General features: G+C 35.6%; 2 protein-coding genes across 8 annotated transcripts; one reads left to right on the top strand and one right to left on the bottom strand.

Moving 5' to 3' along the window:
• Window positions 1–14: 14 nt before the first annotated feature.
• Window positions 15–2,934, bottom strand: LOC112526925. 4 transcript variants are annotated; one of them, XR_003070659.1, is made up of 5 exons: window positions 2,486–2,934; window positions 1,726–1,937; window positions 800–847; window positions 248–395; window positions 15–162 (listed from the first exon to the last, which is right to left on the bottom strand). XR_003070659.1 is itself a non-coding variant. In XM_025137368.1 (5 exons), exons 3-5 carry the CDS (start codon window positions 1,897–1,899, stop codon window positions 354–356), a joined length of 264 nt encoding a protein of 87 aa, XP_024993136.1. In that variant the 5' UTR covers window positions 1,900–1,937; window positions 2,083–2,378; window positions 2,486–2,934; the 3' UTR covers window positions 176–353. The 4 variants fall into 4 exon arrangements, 3 of the variants coding, with proteins under 3 accessions (XP_024993136.1, XP_024993133.1, XP_024993135.1); XM_025137368.1 differs by lacking the exon at window positions 15–162 and adding an exon at window positions 2,083–2,378 and having other exon boundaries at window positions 176–395; XM_025137365.1 differs by lacking the exon at window positions 15–162 and having other exon boundaries at window positions 176–395.
• A 2,005-nt stretch (window positions 2,935–4,939) lies between these two features.
• On the top strand, window positions 4,940–15,796 carry LOC112526883 (flap endonuclease 1). 4 transcript variants are annotated; one of them, XM_025137310.1, is made up of 18 exons: window positions 4,940–5,010; window positions 5,113–5,229; window positions 5,343–5,401; window positions 6,518–6,577; window positions 6,721–6,774; window positions 6,865–6,913; window positions 7,057–7,104; window positions 8,450–8,515; window positions 8,741–8,791; window positions 10,268–10,387; window positions 10,466–10,550; window positions 11,400–11,481; window positions 11,967–12,081; window positions 12,182–12,238; window positions 12,356–12,402; window positions 12,497–12,551; window positions 14,313–14,387; window positions 15,364–15,796. In XM_025137310.1, exons 1-17 carry the CDS (start codon window positions 4,999–5,001, stop codon window positions 14,385–14,387), a joined length of 1,152 nt encoding a protein of 383 aa, XP_024993078.1. In that variant the 5' UTR covers window positions 4,940–4,998; the 3' UTR covers window positions 15,364–15,796. The 4 variants fall into 4 exon arrangements, with proteins under 4 accessions (XP_024993078.1, XP_024993077.1, XP_024993080.1 ...); XM_025137309.1 differs by lacking the exon at window positions 15,364–15,796 and adding an exon at window positions 13,228–13,396 and having other exon boundaries at window positions 14,313–14,385; XM_025137311.1 differs by lacking the exons at window positions 4,940–5,010; window positions 15,364–15,796 and adding an exon at window positions 13,228–13,396 and having other exon boundaries at window positions 5,174–5,229; window positions 5,322–5,401; window positions 14,313–14,385.
• The last annotated feature ends 825 nt before the right edge of the window (window positions 15,797–16,621 follow it).

Genomic DNA, 16,621 nt, shown 5'->3' with positions numbered 1-16,621 from the left:
GTAGATCTGACTCCAAAACCGCCATAAAAGCCATCCCCTTCCTCCATATCTATCTATATCTATTCACACATATGTGTTTTTGGTCGGTTCGATCGATCGAAATCTTGAACTCAGATTTTTCGCTAACGAATCTTCTTCACTTCGCAAGTACTTCATAAATTACTTCACATATGTATTAGCACACACACATAGATTTGTATTAGCACACAAGCATGCTGAATAATATGTTTATTTGAACAATACTTACGGCATCCAAAGAGGGAAGAAAGTAACAAAACGACTATATTTTGCAAGATAAGAGTGATCAACTCCACTGTACTTGCATCTGTGTAGTGCATTAATGCCATGAACACCTATATATCCCATTGGGTTACCCCCAGCTTAGCTTTTAGAACCTGCCAATTATAGAAAACACATAYAAATCATATATATTTATTAAAAAGCTGATACAAAAATAGCATAGATAATCATATTCTAATAAAAGAAAATGGTCAACCATTCGCTTCCAGAGCAGAAAACACAAATATTTTGCCAAATTTCTTTAAATATTAGGTTAATAATATCGACCCAGAACAAAAAGCAGGGATTGTTTACTTTATGAGTTGAAGAATCTCTTATCTTCATTGTGAAATAAGCAATTACACAATCACACAAGKTATAACWGTGRTATCATATTTTACACAAATATGTCCACCTCAACCTTTTCAAATAACTGCCAACAGATTCCACGATCAAAAACACCATTAAATATAGGGTGCACTAAGAAGAACATATTACAATTAAGAAAAAGATCCAATACCTGTCTAAGACAGTAAAGAACCGCATTGTAGTTTCGTGACCTGAAAACCTGTTACAGATATTATCAAGTGGTTAAAATCTAAATATACCCTGTTCTCACATCGCAGTTAGCTGTGCACATGTAATAAACAAAGGAGTATGTCCATAGCTTCTACTACATGACTAAACATTATAAAGCTGAAATAGATTAAAGAGTACCCTGGAGAAGTATAGAAACCAAAATATGAAAACATTATCAGTTCAGAATTTCGGGTGTAAATTAGTGTCTGAAGCAAAATAAAGATGTGATGTTTTCAAAAATTMATCACATGGAGAAGTAATGCAGAGTTAAAATCATCACAATATTCTTGAAGACAACAACTTTTCATTTCATTCAGTAATAAGGATTACGCATATAAAGTAGTAACARTGTATCCACAAGTGCATTAATACACGAAATATCATATAATATATACAGGGAAGAGAAACAAAGATGATTAGCAAATAACACAACCAAAAGCGGATACATACTTAAATTACCAAATACAACACGATCAAAAGCGCAAGAATGTCATAAACAACATGTAGAAAAGACAGGAACGATTAGTATAACTGAATCAAACGTTTGAATGTTTGATTATGAATTTGGCGAAGCATTAACGATCCATAATCACGAATCAGAAAATTAGCTGATTGAATGATGAGGGGACACCGGGAACGATGTTGATCTGCAAGTAAAAACCTCTAAAAAGGTGAAGAAGATGGAACCAGAGAAGACGATTTTAGGCTTCCAGTTATTTAGTAGTTCTCGGTACAGTTCTCAATCACTTTAATCTTCCATGTTTTTCTCTACAAATTGCATATCAATTTGAAAAATACTAACACGAAACAATTACAAATCCAAAGCAAAATGAAGAAAAATTATTCGAAATCATTACATAATCTAACCATATTAGAAGAAGATGAAGAGGAGGATGGTGGGGCGGTGGTACTACCTCCTCCGCCGCCGCCCTTCCCGCCACCCCCAGAGTAGTTCCTTTGCAAGGCAGCATTACCAGATCGACCCAATTTTCTGTGCTGTGACGGCTCATTCTTATCACCCCTTGGTTGATTGAAGGACATGTATTCAAACCCTCAAAAAGACCCAATCTTTTTCTTTCCTGAATCAAATTCAATAACGAAAAAAAAAATCAAAGAAAAATCACCATCCAGATGCCTTTCGATTAAAACAATGATTAACCATAGTCTATTTTAGCATTACAAAATTGAAGGGAAAAATATGTATTCTTTTCTTTAATTACTTACCAGAAGTAACAAAAAGGGGGAAGAAAAAGAGAGAAAGAAAGCCAGAGAAAGCTAGGGTTTAGGAATTGATGTGTCGATAGGCGGGAACCATGACAACTATGGCGGAGAAGAAACCCACTTYCGACCATTCTCGGATCAACGAAAGTGGTGGTGGTGATGGCGGAACTGGCGGAGAAGAAACCCACTTCYGGCCATACCCGGATAAACGAAATACAGACATTAATTCCATCTCAAACAAATGAAGGATTGAATTCAGCACATGAATTCAGCCATGATTTTGCACTTGAATTTAGTGTCTATAGACATATACAAATGAGTCAACTCAGTACAGATACAGAAGCTGCACAATTTTTCATAGAAATAGAAAAGGAACACTTATGTTTAACAATGGAGATCATCGTACCTTTGCAGAATACTTGATAAATTCAATAGAAAATGAGCAACTAATCACGTATTCCGGAGCCCCAAAGAATCCGATYTGAAAAACCAACAAATAATCAACAATCAACATATAATCAGGAGAAATAATTGGAAATAGGAAGAGTGCAAAACATGAGGCCAAATCATAATCTTAATGGCCGCCATTATCAACGCCCATTGAAGGAAGGAACTTAACAACATGAAGAAGAAAACTACCAAATGGTTATGGGGTATCAATGGATGCCTATCGGCATTCAATGCACGTATCAATAAAACCAGGCTACAGATTGAAGAAGAAATTAGGTTTAATCGTCGATGAAAGATATGAAGGGTTTGTCTGAAATTGAAATTGAAACTGAAATCAAAACCAGAAAAAGATGGAGAGAATATGGGGAGATAACAAAAACCCTATCTTGAAGGAGAGGGTGGAGGGAAAAGGAAATGAAGAGGAAACGGAAACGGAAAAGAAAGCCGGTGAATATTGAAAGGTTTTAAGTAAATATTAACTAATAAGCTTGAGAAAAGGAGAGAGCACAGAAATCAGTTTTCAGGCCTTAGAAGAGGCCACGTCACTGGACGTGGTTTCTTCTTTAATATATATAAGATTACCAAGTCTAACAAGCCAGCCGGCCCAACCATAACATAACGTCGATAGGCAATAAATCAATTCAGTGGCGTGTCCTCTAGGCTCCAGCTTTCTGCCGTTCTGCGACTGCAATTCTACTCTACTTCTCACCTTCTCCATCAAAGATCGCACACGCCTCAAACCACACAGCCTCCAAAAACACTATTGAGTACATTGTGTTTCATCAATTCATGTTTGGCAGTCTTGTTATTTTGTTTGAGCGGCGTCTCCTCCAGGTTTCTGGTTGAAAACTTGAAATGGACTCAAATCTTTTTAGGCCTGATTGTCTAAATTTTGTTTGATTAATGATTAGGTGATTCAGGTCTAAATTTGTTTGATGCTTTGATTGGGTTTAAAATGTTATTGCTTGAGCCTTAATGAGTTTTAAATTGTTTGATTTCTGATTAGGTTTAATTTGCTAGAAATTGTTTGATAATTTGGTCGGGTTTGATAGATAGAACATTAAGTCATTAACATAGAAGCATCTATTGATTAAATTTAGGACTTTAGGTTCCATTGACCATAGTCCAATCCGTTCATCGCTTGTTTGAATGAGTATATATGAATTGGTTTTAAAGTTGTTCAGTTTAGGAAGTCCCCTTTTTTTTTTTGTCAAATTGGTCAAGTACTTAAGTGTTAAATATGTTTCACATGTAGATGAAGATGAAAACTCAATCTACTGTTCATGAGTTTTTTAAAAGAAAACATGCTAGTTCTTCTTCTCAAGATCCCGAAGAAACAACAAATGTAGATAATACCCCTGCATGTAGTGTTCCGCCTATCGAAAACCGTTGCAAAAAAGCTCAAACGAAAAGTAATGATTTTGATCTGGGTACACTAGAACGAGACCCTGGTTTGCGTCATTAAGTTTATGATTATCCTATCAATCAACAAGATACAATTCGACGAGCTTATATGAATTTTGGTCATTTTCAACCTGCACTTTCTATGTTTTCAAAATCTGGACCAGAAACTCGTAAATGTAGCTTTCAAGCTTATTGGTTTAAGTAGCATCCCTAGATTGAATATTCAAAGACTTTGGATGCAACATTTTGTTCCCCTTGTTTTTTTATTTAACAAGCCATATGGGCTCGAGTACTACAGTCAATAAACATTTACCATAGATAGGTTTGAGGACTTCTATTTATCTTCACGTACAATCATATTTTTATAAGAGTTGTCACGGTAGACTGTGTTTACGGGTTGTGAGAGTAGAAATATTTTATTTTATAAACTAAAACCATGACATTTGGTCCTAAAAAGGTAAAAAAAAAACAATTTAAATCGTCTCTTATTTATTAAAAACACCCATTAAATATACACTAAAAGACAAAATAGTGGTAAAAAAATGCATGGACCCCCCCCCCCCCCCCGGTGGTAAATCCAGTGAAGTGGGGATCGCCCTCTGGGTTAGATCCCCATTATCGAGGTAAATAATATTGGTTTCCTAATGTAGATATATGTGGGCTCCACCATTTTTTTTTGGGTATTATTAGGTCAAATTAGTATGGATCGCTCCCCATGGTTAAACCATGCCTCCCGACGCGATCCTTGTGGTCATTTTGACAATTTTGATAAAAATTGACTATTTCATTAATACATCAGGTATATTTTAGTCGTTTTAGTGATTTTCCTTTTTGATATTGGCTTATAGTAGGCAAGAAAACGAGTATTTGATAAAGTGAACATCCTTAAAAAATGTGAAGGACTGAGGAGGAATATTTTTGATAATTCGAGGGGCAAAAGGAAACTTACCATGGATATATTGGCAGTCGGAAGAGGCGGGAAAAGTGTCAAAAACCCTAGTTCAGGTACACCATCTGTGGTCGTTCGCTCTAATTTCTTGTTGATTGTTCAATCACTCCACAGAGATGGGGATAAAGGTAGGTTTTTTACGAAAATTAATAATCATTCCTTCTTGTTACATTTTCAATTTGGTAATTTAAAGTGGTTGTGGAAATTGTTTCTTGAATTTAAACGGTTAGGGTTTAACCAAGCTTCTAGCGGACAATGCTCCCAAGGCCATGAAAGAGCAAAAATTTGAAAGTTATTTTGGTCGGAAAATCGCCATTGATGCTAGCATGAGCATCTACCAGTTTCTGGTACTTGAAATTCCTTTGCCCCTCTTTCCATTTGAACATATATGACTTTGCTTATGTGTTATATTTAGTATACAATTATGTATCATGTTTAGTATGAATTGGAAATGCTGTAGATTGTTGTCGGACGAAGTGGTACAGAAATGCTGACAAATGAGGCGGGTGAGGTGACCAGGTAGCGACTCGAATGAAATTTCACTTTTCACATATTAATCATAGATAAAAGATCAATAAATTTTGGAATTTATATTCTAACATTTACGCCTATGAAAGTCTTTTCTCAGCCCATACTTGATTCTTACATTGTCTGTGTATATATAGTCTATTTTTTGTGTTCATGTTTTTAATTTTTTGATTTAAGTTTGCCGAGATACAGCACAGTTAGGGCCTGTTTGTTAGCAGCTTAACGAGCTTAATAGGACTGAAGCTTATTTGGTCAGCTACACATGACTGCTTGGTAGTGGCTTAATGACATGGAAAGTGACTTGTTCGGTAAGCTTATAGGGGGAGTTTTACGTGGAAAGCGAAGTTTTTTTCTAACCCCACTCCTCTCAATTAAAAAAAATGCTCCATTTATCTGTGAAAAACCCTCCCAAACAAAAACCTATCCGTACAGAAAAATAAATCCACACAAACATCTTTAAGACTTTAACCATTCAGGACTTAATGGAAAACCAACCAAACAACCCCTTACTGTGATATCCGTTTGGGCTCTCCTTAGTTGATCAAAAAACAATCTAGCGTTTTGTAAAAGAAATACAGTCATCTAAACTCCATTCCCCTCCCCCAAAAAAAAAAGAAAATAATAAAATAAAAGTTTAACACTTCCTATTATCGGTTATCTGTAAAAATGCAATGTTTTTTTTTGAAAGATTCATTTGCAAATTTACTCATTTGCCTGTTAGTAATCACTAATCACTACAAGACATTTTGATTGTATTCCAGGAGTTTTCTCAAATTTGTCTTGTTAAGTGGTATCGTTGGTATTGGACCATTTGTTAGAAACTTATCTTAACTATGTGGCAAGTCGATCGTTTCATTTCTTTTGGGATAGAGGGAGTACTTGTTAGAATGTATGTGCTTCTTTTTCTTTTATTATTAGATTCTTATGTATTTTTAGGAGTTAATCATCAAGAACTTGTGCGTTGATTTGTGGCTTGACTGGTATGTCAGTTAAGGCTGGGTGCTGTCGCTTCTTTGGGAAATTGTTATATATTATCATGATATCATATGTATGCTTGTTAAAGGGCGCTTTGAGCTTTAACTTTACAATTGGTTGTACATATGGCAGCCATTTACAAGGGATGTTCAATCGGACGATTAGGCTTCTGGAGTCTGGATTAAAGCCAGTGTAATTTCAATTTTTCTCTCCATTTGATCATATGGGACCTGCATCTGGTTTTTGTTTCATTTTTCACATATTTATTTTGATCATGTTGCTGTACAAACAAACTGTCTAGTGTTCATAACTGTTTTTCCCTTTCCTTTCTATAGCTATGTTTTTGATGGGGCACCTCCTGATTTAAAGAAACAAGAGCTTGCAAAACGGTAATAAACTTGTTCCATTCCATGTCCAGTTGATATTGTAAAATGATGTCAACTGTGTTTAGTTTACATGGTTCTGGAGTTATGACACAGTTACTCGCGGAGAGAAGATGCAACTGCTGATTTAAATGATGCCATACAGGTAACATGGGATTTGTTTTCACTTAGTAATGCATTTGACTCTTGCTTTCATTTTCTTTTTTACCTTCTTCAATTTCTCTACCTTTTTATGTGTTCTTCATGCTATTTAATCCCTTTCACATACTGCTTTTGCTGTTATTGTAGGCTGGCAATAAGGACGAGATCGAGAAATTTAGTAAACGTACAGTGAAGGTAGGTTTGGAGCATATCTGTGTTTTTCTCTATTATTTAGCTTAGAAAGAGTGGTAACCATAGCACTCAGTAATTTTTCATCTTTGTTGAGGAAGCCCAGAGAAATCAATTGTATGTATATTGTTTGCCAAGTCATTTATGATAGGCTACTCGTTGAAAGTAGCTGGTGCTTGGGCCATTTATTTCTCCCGTCAATTTCGAAGCACATTGGTTTTGACATGTTTCTCGTCTTTGGAATGTGAAATGGCGATAGAAGCATTATTCTATAGTTGTTGCATATTGATTGTTGTGAGATATTTTTTGATTGTTTTAGTAATCTGTCTAGTGATATGGTTGTGTAAGTTAAAAAGATCTTTGGCTGCTGTTAGGATGATGATATAGGCATGTTATGTGGGTATTGATACCATACTTATCTTGAATCTGGGTGCAAAAGTGATAGCTGCAGGCCTTGTTTTTGTCAGACATGAGTTAGCAAAGCAATAACAGAAAGAAAAAAAATAAACATGATTATTAAATAGGGAACATAACAATCTTTTTTTATAACCTTTCTCAACCGTGAGCCTGGTATGGTTCACAGATGGTCTACTGTTTTTAGGATGAGTCATGATCCACAATTGGTTCTGGTCTATCTGATTAAATAGTAGCCACTAAGAAACTAACAATGCTGAAAGGGACAAGGCTGTTGCATGCAGTGCCACTTTGTATCGAAATTAAAAATCCTTACTGTTACGAAATCAGATCATTTCAAGCAATAACTTTAAGCTCTTATGACAGGCTATAAATTTTATACAGGAAGTCAATACTCTGCTGTTTGCTAGAAAACATCATCTTTTAAGTTAAAGTATATCTGCCATCTGAATTCTGAAAAGTGCTAAAATGCTACAGTTCTATAGTGGCTATCACATATAAGCGTGCTGGGTTATATTTGCCATGCACAATCGTAATAGCATGGAGAAGTCTCACCAGTGTAGGACTGGGGAATTTAGGATTGCTTCTCTCATCTTAACCATCAAACTCTCCCAACAACCTATCCAATCTAAATGCTATATGGAATTACGTAAATGCTCATGACTACAACGTAAGAAATAGCTTTTAACTTGCCTCACCCAGTTCTTATTTTACTAGATCAGACTTAACAAAAGGAGAAAATAAAGGAATTATTCAAGTTTTAGAACCATAAGTCAAGCTTGTATCCTGCAAGATGCTGACAGTGTGTTGAATTGTTGATTTCAAATTATTGATCTTTATGGGACGTCCTTACTAATGATTCAATTCAACCTCCTCCCAGAGAAGCAATTGCAAGAGATTAAATGTGTTTTTATGACTTGTGCTCCATCCTTTCTAGGTAACAAGACAACATAACGAGGACTGCAAAAAACTTTTAAGGCTTATGGGAGTGCCTGTCATTGAGGTAACTATCTTAAAAAGGAGTGTAGGTGCTCACACATTTGTCTGGTTTTGTTGCTTAATAGTCATGTCTGAAAGGAGTTGTTCAACTATGGTAGTACAATTCCCCTGTTACTCTATTGTGAAAAGGAGAAAAGAAGTTGAACAAAACATATGAAGTGCAAGTATAACGTAAGTCTAAGTTCACATATGAACTTATTTTTATTTACTAGCCTGTGGACTTTTGTAGGCTCCATCTGAAGCAGAAGCACAGTGTGCAGCGCTTTGCAAAGCTGATAAGGTATGTATCTTCGTGTATATGCGAAATAATTCTCTTTGTTTCACCATTACAATCATTATAATATCTTTGGTTCTGTCCGGCTTGGTCATCATAATGTTTTTGCAAAGCTGAGTAGGCATATATATTTGTGCATAGCCTAAAACATTTATTGGTTTTATTGTTACATTCATTTAGAATTGAGTTAGTTCCAGCTTGGTCCTCATCATGCTTTGTATATTAGATCATTTTTAACTATTGTATTTGATTGCGATTGTAAAATATAGCTGGGGAGTGTATAATGACAGAAATAGGCTTGTAGTTGCATACATCAAAATTAGGCATGGTGTTGGATGGAGTAAGGGTGTTAAGCACCTAGGAGATAGGAGGTGGAAAAGATGAGATAATCCAAGCATTGAAGTATATATAATGATCTTATTAACGAAGAGTCTTGGACTATCAAATGGGAAGCTAAGATGTGACATAAATGCCAATCTGCATTTGAAGGGTAGTAAAGGATGTGGTTGGAAAAAGCAGACTGAGCGGTTATCAAGCTAAAATCACTTGTGGAGTGAGGAGGCAAGAATAAGAAACGATGCTTAACTCTTAGATGACTGTGAGAGTGTAGAAAATCTAGAGAAGTATATAGATGAGCCGAATGGAAGCTAAGAAATCATAAAGAGATGCTAAAGGTGTTGATGAATCTACGGTTTATACTTTTTGCTGGTGATATCACGTTGATTGGTGAGATCAGGCAATGTGTCGATGAAAGTTAAGAAGGATGAATCCATGCCTTGGTATTGTAAGGTTTTAGACTAAACTGAAGTAAGATGAGCACAAAGCAGTGAGCATTTCTGAACAGGAAAAAGGTTATGGAGGACATCTTTTTTCTGTTGGGATCATTATAGATGAAAGGAGGTGCCAATGGCGTCATAAGATGTAGGTAACAGCTGGCTCTGTGCATTCACAAGGACTCGATTCTATATGCAAACAGAACATGCAAGCATTAGATGTTTTAGAAGCTGTTTCACTGGTGTTTGTTTTCATTTTATCATACAAGATGAAATCTGATCATCTATATTAACTTCAAGCTGAAAAAGATCAATGTTGTCTTTGCTTGAGTAATCACCCACAACTTAATCACAGATAAGGCGTGACAGGACTCGGAACATTTTAGTAGGTACTACTTTTATATACAAGCGGAGGCTGGAATTGAAAAGTAACTTGCTTTTGCACATATAAAAGACCCTCTCGGTGGGGTATACATGGTTCGTTTGTTTATATTTGGTTTATGTTTTATGCCTCTATTCTATGAGATAATGCAGTAGAAAAAACATAAGATGCTTACTTATTTCTCATTGGATGCTGAAGATGCACACCTTTGTGTCTATAGAATGTGATAAGTTGTGACTAAATCATCTTAATATCTCCATTCTTGTTTCCTTGCTGTGGTGACCAACATTATTCGCTTAGTTTCCTGTGTAACATACAACTTCTCAGGTCTATGCTGTTGCCTCTGAAGATATGGATTCCCTTACTTTTGGAGCACCCAAATTTCTTCGCCATTTAATGGATCCTAGCTCACGAAAGATCCCTGTGATGGAATTTGATATTTCTAAGGTGCTGAATTTAACAAAGTAAATGGCAATTATGGTTGTTGACTATTGTCTTAACGTTGAGTTGCTGATTTTATGTCAGGTATTGGAGGAACTCAACCTTACGATGGATCAATTTATTGATCTGTGCATTCTATGTGGGTGTGATTATTGTGACAGCATTAGGGGTAATGCATAATTCCATCACAATATATGCTGAAAATCTGACCTTTCCGTGTAGGTATATTGTAGCCGTAAATCAACATTTAGACTATTTTATGGGTTCTCTGAGGCTCAAGCCACGTCATATGTTTTAGTATGGACTCTTGGTATTATCGAGCATATTGCTGCCACTATATATGGCATCACATTTAATGGTAGAACATCATAAAATATTATTTGATTTCACCCTTTTTGATTGAAAGGAAAAAAAAATATTAAGAGCCTAAAATCTTACATTTCTATGAGTAAGTTTTTGAATGTTGCTTGAAATGGTAAACATATAAATGGAAACAATTTATTTATATAATTTATATAATTTTGTAAGTTGCAAGTTGCAACTTAATAACTTATAAGTAAGCCACGACAATAAGGTTCCTTTTCTTGGATGAAGTGATTGCTTTTCTCCCCTTCAGTGGCTTGCTACTTTGATAATCTTTGCTCACTCCTAACTCTGCTCCTTTTGGTTGCCATTAGAATGATTTGCATCTTGTGGCTTTTGTTAACGTCATTGCTCTCATGACAAAGCTAAACATATACCCTGATCTGAATTCTGATACTAGTTATGTAGGATAACAAATGTATTCATTCTTTGAACTTCAACTTTGTATGAATGTTTTTGTTCCCCTAATGTGCTATGCTTGTCAGTTTCAACTTTTATGTTTCTTCTAAGAGCAAAATTTTTATGATTATTGTTTCTTTTAGTGAATTTTAAGCATCTTTTAATGTAAATTGTAATGGTTACTCTTTTCTGCTCTAGCTACATCCAACACAACTTTCTGATTAAATTTCTTGTTTTCTTTTCTTCTAAATCTCAGGTATTGGTGGCCAGACGGCTTTGAAGCTCATCCGTCAACATGGGTCAATAGAGAGCATTCTGGAGAATATAAACAGAGAAAGGTTCTTTGTATTCCTTATTGATCTTTCATAACATTGTCTTATTGCTGCAAATGAGTAGAAGTAATACCCTTTAGTTTAAGTTTGCTTATATCAGAAACAATCGCTGATAGCTAATGATCAATTCAGTTTTTACTTTTTAGCTTATATACTCTCACAATATTCTTTTGAAATATGTTCTGATATAGAACATTGGTACTTTGCTAATCCAAAATATTCATGAAGAGTAGGAACTTGTGTCTCAATAAGCTAAAAAAGCACAAGCCCCCATAGCCCATTTTCATTTTCTTATTTTATCTTCAAATGTTTGTGCTAATTGGTTCAGTTTCAATTTTTTGAGTATCAAACATCAATATGCAGGCATACTTATAGCGCCATAAACTACAACTTTTCATGTTGCTTCTTTTATCTTGTATCTTATATAAAAAATAACTCTGTCCAAATATTTATTCAACATTTACGCTTAGTATATGTTTCGATGTATGCAGATATCAAATACCTGATGATTGGCCATATGAGGAGGCTCGACGCCTTTTCAAAGAACCATTGGTCTGTGCTGATGATGATCAGCTTGAAATTAAATGGAGTGCTCCAGATGAAGAAGTGAGTCTGCGTAAAGAAGACTCAGATATCAAATTATTTTCTTTTCTTTTATTTCTTGAAATTTCCAGAGGGTTAATTTGTTTCATTTTTTCACTTCCAGGGCTTGATAAACTTCTTGGTGAATGAAAATGGATTCAACAGTGACAGAGTCACAAAGGCAAGAGCACCAAATGATTTTATCAATTCCTTTTCTTTTTATCTGTTCATGTTCTTCCACTACTTTATTGATATTTTTGTGTGTGTGTGTGTGTAACTAATTATGGTCTAATAATAGGCAGTAGAAAAAATAAAAGCTTCCAAGAACAAATCTTCGCAAAACCGGTAAGAAATCAACCGATTTATTCATTGAAGTGATTTTTTACTTTGCATTCCTGATTTTGTGTTTACTTACCTGTTCTCTCTCTCCCTCCACCAGATTAGAGTCGTTCTTTAAACCAGTCGTTAGCACATCCGCTCCCATTAAAAGGAAGGTATGGTTTCATTCGATAATAGTTGAATCATCCACTGTATCCCCCCCATATATATGTATATATATTTTAAGTGGTTATAGGCTTATAGCTATATTTAATCAATAGTCGAGCTCCATGGTGGTAGGTTTTTCTTTCAATCATGCCATTTGGGGGATCGTGAAATTCTATGCTAGTCTTGTAACTGAGTGACTTTGGATTCACCATGTTTTTGGTTGCCCGACCATTCATGCGTCTTGGCAATTCACAAGTTCTAGATTTGAATTCATGATTTCATATTTTATTAAGAGCAAGCTGCAACCACTTGAGCAACCCTAGTTGAAACCCAGCTTCACCATCATAAATACGTTATAAATTTCTCTTATAGGGTGCCACATAAAACAAGTAAAAAAGAAATGTAAAACTATCTAATCAATATCTATCAGATGGCCACAAATTCTTGATGCTTGTGCTTAATTTGGAATGTAGTCCTAATAATGAGAACCGTAGATATTTTGAGAACCTGGAAACCAAACTATTCATGCTTTATTCATGATAAATGCCGTGATATATATTCATGATTATTCAGTGATATTCATCATGAATAATACATGAAATGGTTGGTTTTCAAAATTTATGGTTCTTGTTTGAACTTCTCCCATTCCTTATAATCTACCATAATTGAGTCACTGAATGTCAGGAAACTAAATGCATTCTTGGATCTTCCAAACAAGTAATCAAGAGTAAGATATTCAGTCGATCACCCCGACAGATCATAAGCAGCTTTAGTCCTCCAGTTCTAGGTCTGCATTCCAGGCAGCCCATGATGTCATCGAAAGGTGTCTGCTTTGGAACATGATGCCGAAATGGTGAATCTTTAGAACTGAGTAGTGCTTATTATCGTCTTTATTTGTTAAATACGTTCATAAGTCATAACCATGTGAATAAACCTCTGACCATTGTTTTTCAATATCAGCATAATACATTGAAAGATTCATCTCTTGACTTGTTTGAAATTGCAAGATTCTTGAACCAGATAAATAATCTTTTGCACCTATTTAAGTAAATATATGTTTAGGGAAACTGGGGTTATTTAGGAGAATAAGCTTCGGACAGATTTTTTTTTCTAAATACGGGACCTTTTGACAGATTTTGAGGCATTCTTGTGTTAGAAAGAGACATTCTTCTGTTAAGCAGAAATGTTCTTAAATATGTTAGAAGAAAGTGTCAGAAGGTTATTTTCTCCTAAATTACTCCAAACCTTTGTTTATATTCCACAAATGTTATGCTCTGTGTACATCTTCATGCCCTCGAGTCTTTTTATAACTTGAATTCGAGGGTGTAAGTAGAAAGATGAAGTCTCTTTGATTTGTTTAATTTTGTATAGCTTCACGTTGATGATATTCGAACTTGGTCTCAATTAAAAACTGCAGCGTTTGGTTGCCATGAAATTGCAGAAACAGGACATTATCTCCGTAGCATATGCATATGTGTGTGTGTGTATATATATATATATATAGAGAGAGAGAGAGAGAGGAGAGAGAGCTCTTACAAACCCAACCATTAGTACAAGCTATACAAACCAATTAATTGAGATATTTATAGAAATGATGGAAGTCTATTTATTATGATTTAGATATTTATGGAAGGTTATCATATATTTCATTAGACTAGATGAACGGTTGAGATTGGTTTGTACTAATGGTTGAGTTTGTAAATGAAACCACCTATATATATGCGTGTCTGTAGCATATGTATGACGTTTCTTGAGTGCTTTTGTGACAGGAAACGAGCGAGAAAGCTGGAAAAGAATCAGCCAACAAAAAGGCAAAGAGTGGAGGTGGTAGAAAAAAGAAATAGGTTGGTTCTTTATTAAGCCTTCACCCTTGATGCTTGCAACTAATTAGGGACATAACACAATGTTAACAAATGCCATCCTTTTCATTAATTTGCTAAGCAAGCCTCAAGTCTGGTATTAAAACTCAAAAACCTCTGGGTGCATTTGGTACATTTGACAAGATGTAACAGTACAAACCGAAAACTTCTTGTCCAACCACAAGGGTGGTGCCTAATTGGTTTGAACTTGGCTCCAAAGGTCAAAAGTACCTGGAGCTCCCAGGTTCAAATTCAAGGGGGAATAAAAATCCCCTTGTGGCCACAGAGGTTCAAATGCGGTGACTCCGGGCTATCTGCAAAGCAGGTGGTCGTTCTGGTATTAGTTGGCTCGCATAGCGGGGTTGTATATCCAGGTTAATCAAAAAAAAAAAAAACTTGTCCATGTTTAGTGCGACATTTAGAATGGGACAAAACTGGATGGGACCGAGTGGGACGACTATGCATTTTTTTCTATCCCACCAAAATAGGTGGTACATAAATCAAGAAGATGAGATAAGATTGGTATATTACTAAACTACCCGCATCAAATTAAAATCCGAAAAACTTGCTCAATTCTTTTATTTACCTACCTCACTTTCCCGTCCAATACTGTCTGCGTACCAAACGCATTCTAAAGAATCTATTTTTCCCCCATTTCATGGGGACTACATCTCTTTGCCGTAACTACAAGACTGCAATTAAGGCCAAGATTATGAGGGGTAGCTCAACTGATAAAATCTTGGATTTGTTTCATAGAAGTCACCAGTTCGAGTCACCTAGAGTTTTGCTTGACCGTTAACTTCAGGGTCCCATGAGATTAGTCAAGGTGCACACAAGTTGGCCCGGACGCCCAAAAACTTTTCGAAATACCAACCATTTTTTTCATTTTTATCTGTAGATGTGTTTGATCTTGAACTACAATCTTTTTGAAAACAACAACTAAACTTATTGATACTTGTAGGTGTGACTTCTTGGGTAGCATGCATGCTGCAGATGTGTCTACTCCCTCTTTGACTTCAGAGTTTCTCATGTTCCATCTTGAATTGTTAAGAATTCTCACTGACAATAGTTATGTTTTATAAACCGAGGAAGGTATCGTATTATTATCATTCATTCCGACCTCTGTGTAAGGTGTAGCGTAGCTCTATTCGTGTTTTTCTATGATTTACGTAGGCCTTTTTGAAACGGAATGGTTAAATCAAGAACGTATAAACTTTTATTTCCATGTTATACATGTTAAGTTTTCAGAAGATCGAACTGGATTCATGTTGGGTTTTCGAAAGTGTTTCTATGAACGATGGTCATTGTTTGTAAATTATAATGTAAACTTCCATCTAGTCTGATATAGACTTCGGGTTTAGAAATATGACATTACTCGTCTTCATACGGATAAATCTTTGATACTATTAAATGGAAAAACCGTGATGCTCACTACTCCTCTGGCTCTGATACCAAACGGAGATATGATCATGATACCCATTATGTATATGATTTAATATGCCAACTATTAGACAACTTATTAGAAATACAAGACGGCCAATTAGAAATGTCACAAAATCCCCTGCGCTTTAGGGATACCTTCAACGTCAAGGAACATGTACTAGGGTGTATGTGTGACTCGTCCAGATCATGAATTAGAACAAAGGAAAGAGAACGATGTTTGAATATCAATGATCAGTTCGGATGCACTGACTGGTTATGAAATCGCATTGATAGCCTCTACTCGTTTCCTAGCCTGTCGGAGAGTTAGATTTGTCTTGATTGTTTCTCTCTTTCCTTTAGCTTTTTTCAAAGCAGCTTCCGCTATTTCAAGAGTTTGCTGAGCTACTTATAGATCAATGTCACCACTTTTCTTTGCATCATTTACTAAAACAGTGATCTCATTTTACCTATTCTAGCAAAACCGCCCATCATAGCCATCGTTAATCATTGGTCGTTAAGGCGTATTACCAAATCACGCTCCTATTGCTGACGGTAGGAGAAAAAATAAGCTGAAGATCTAGAGATTTGGAACATTGGGACGTAGAGGGTACAAGTTTATCATTGGATATATTAGACATACAAACTAAAATACTCTAAAAGAATCTGATGTCTTCCTTGAGAATGCAAACCTTCTTAAATAGGCATGAGGTTTGTCGGGACTGTTCTTCATCTTTTGCAGCTGTCTGTTCCTTGAATTACTGGTCTTATTGTGATAACTGAACATTTGGGCTCATCTT

The sequence above is a fragment of the Cynara cardunculus genome (genome assembly GCF_001531365.2).
Source record: "Cynara cardunculus var. scolymus isolate 2C chromosome LG 14, CcrdV1, whole genome shotgun sequence".
NCBI classification, from domain to species: domain Eukaryota; kingdom Viridiplantae; phylum Streptophyta; class Magnoliopsida; order Asterales; family Asteraceae; genus Cynara; species Cynara cardunculus.
The sequence above is the reverse complement of the archived record's forward strand: the minus strand, read 5'-3'. Positions and strand labels throughout refer to the sequence as shown.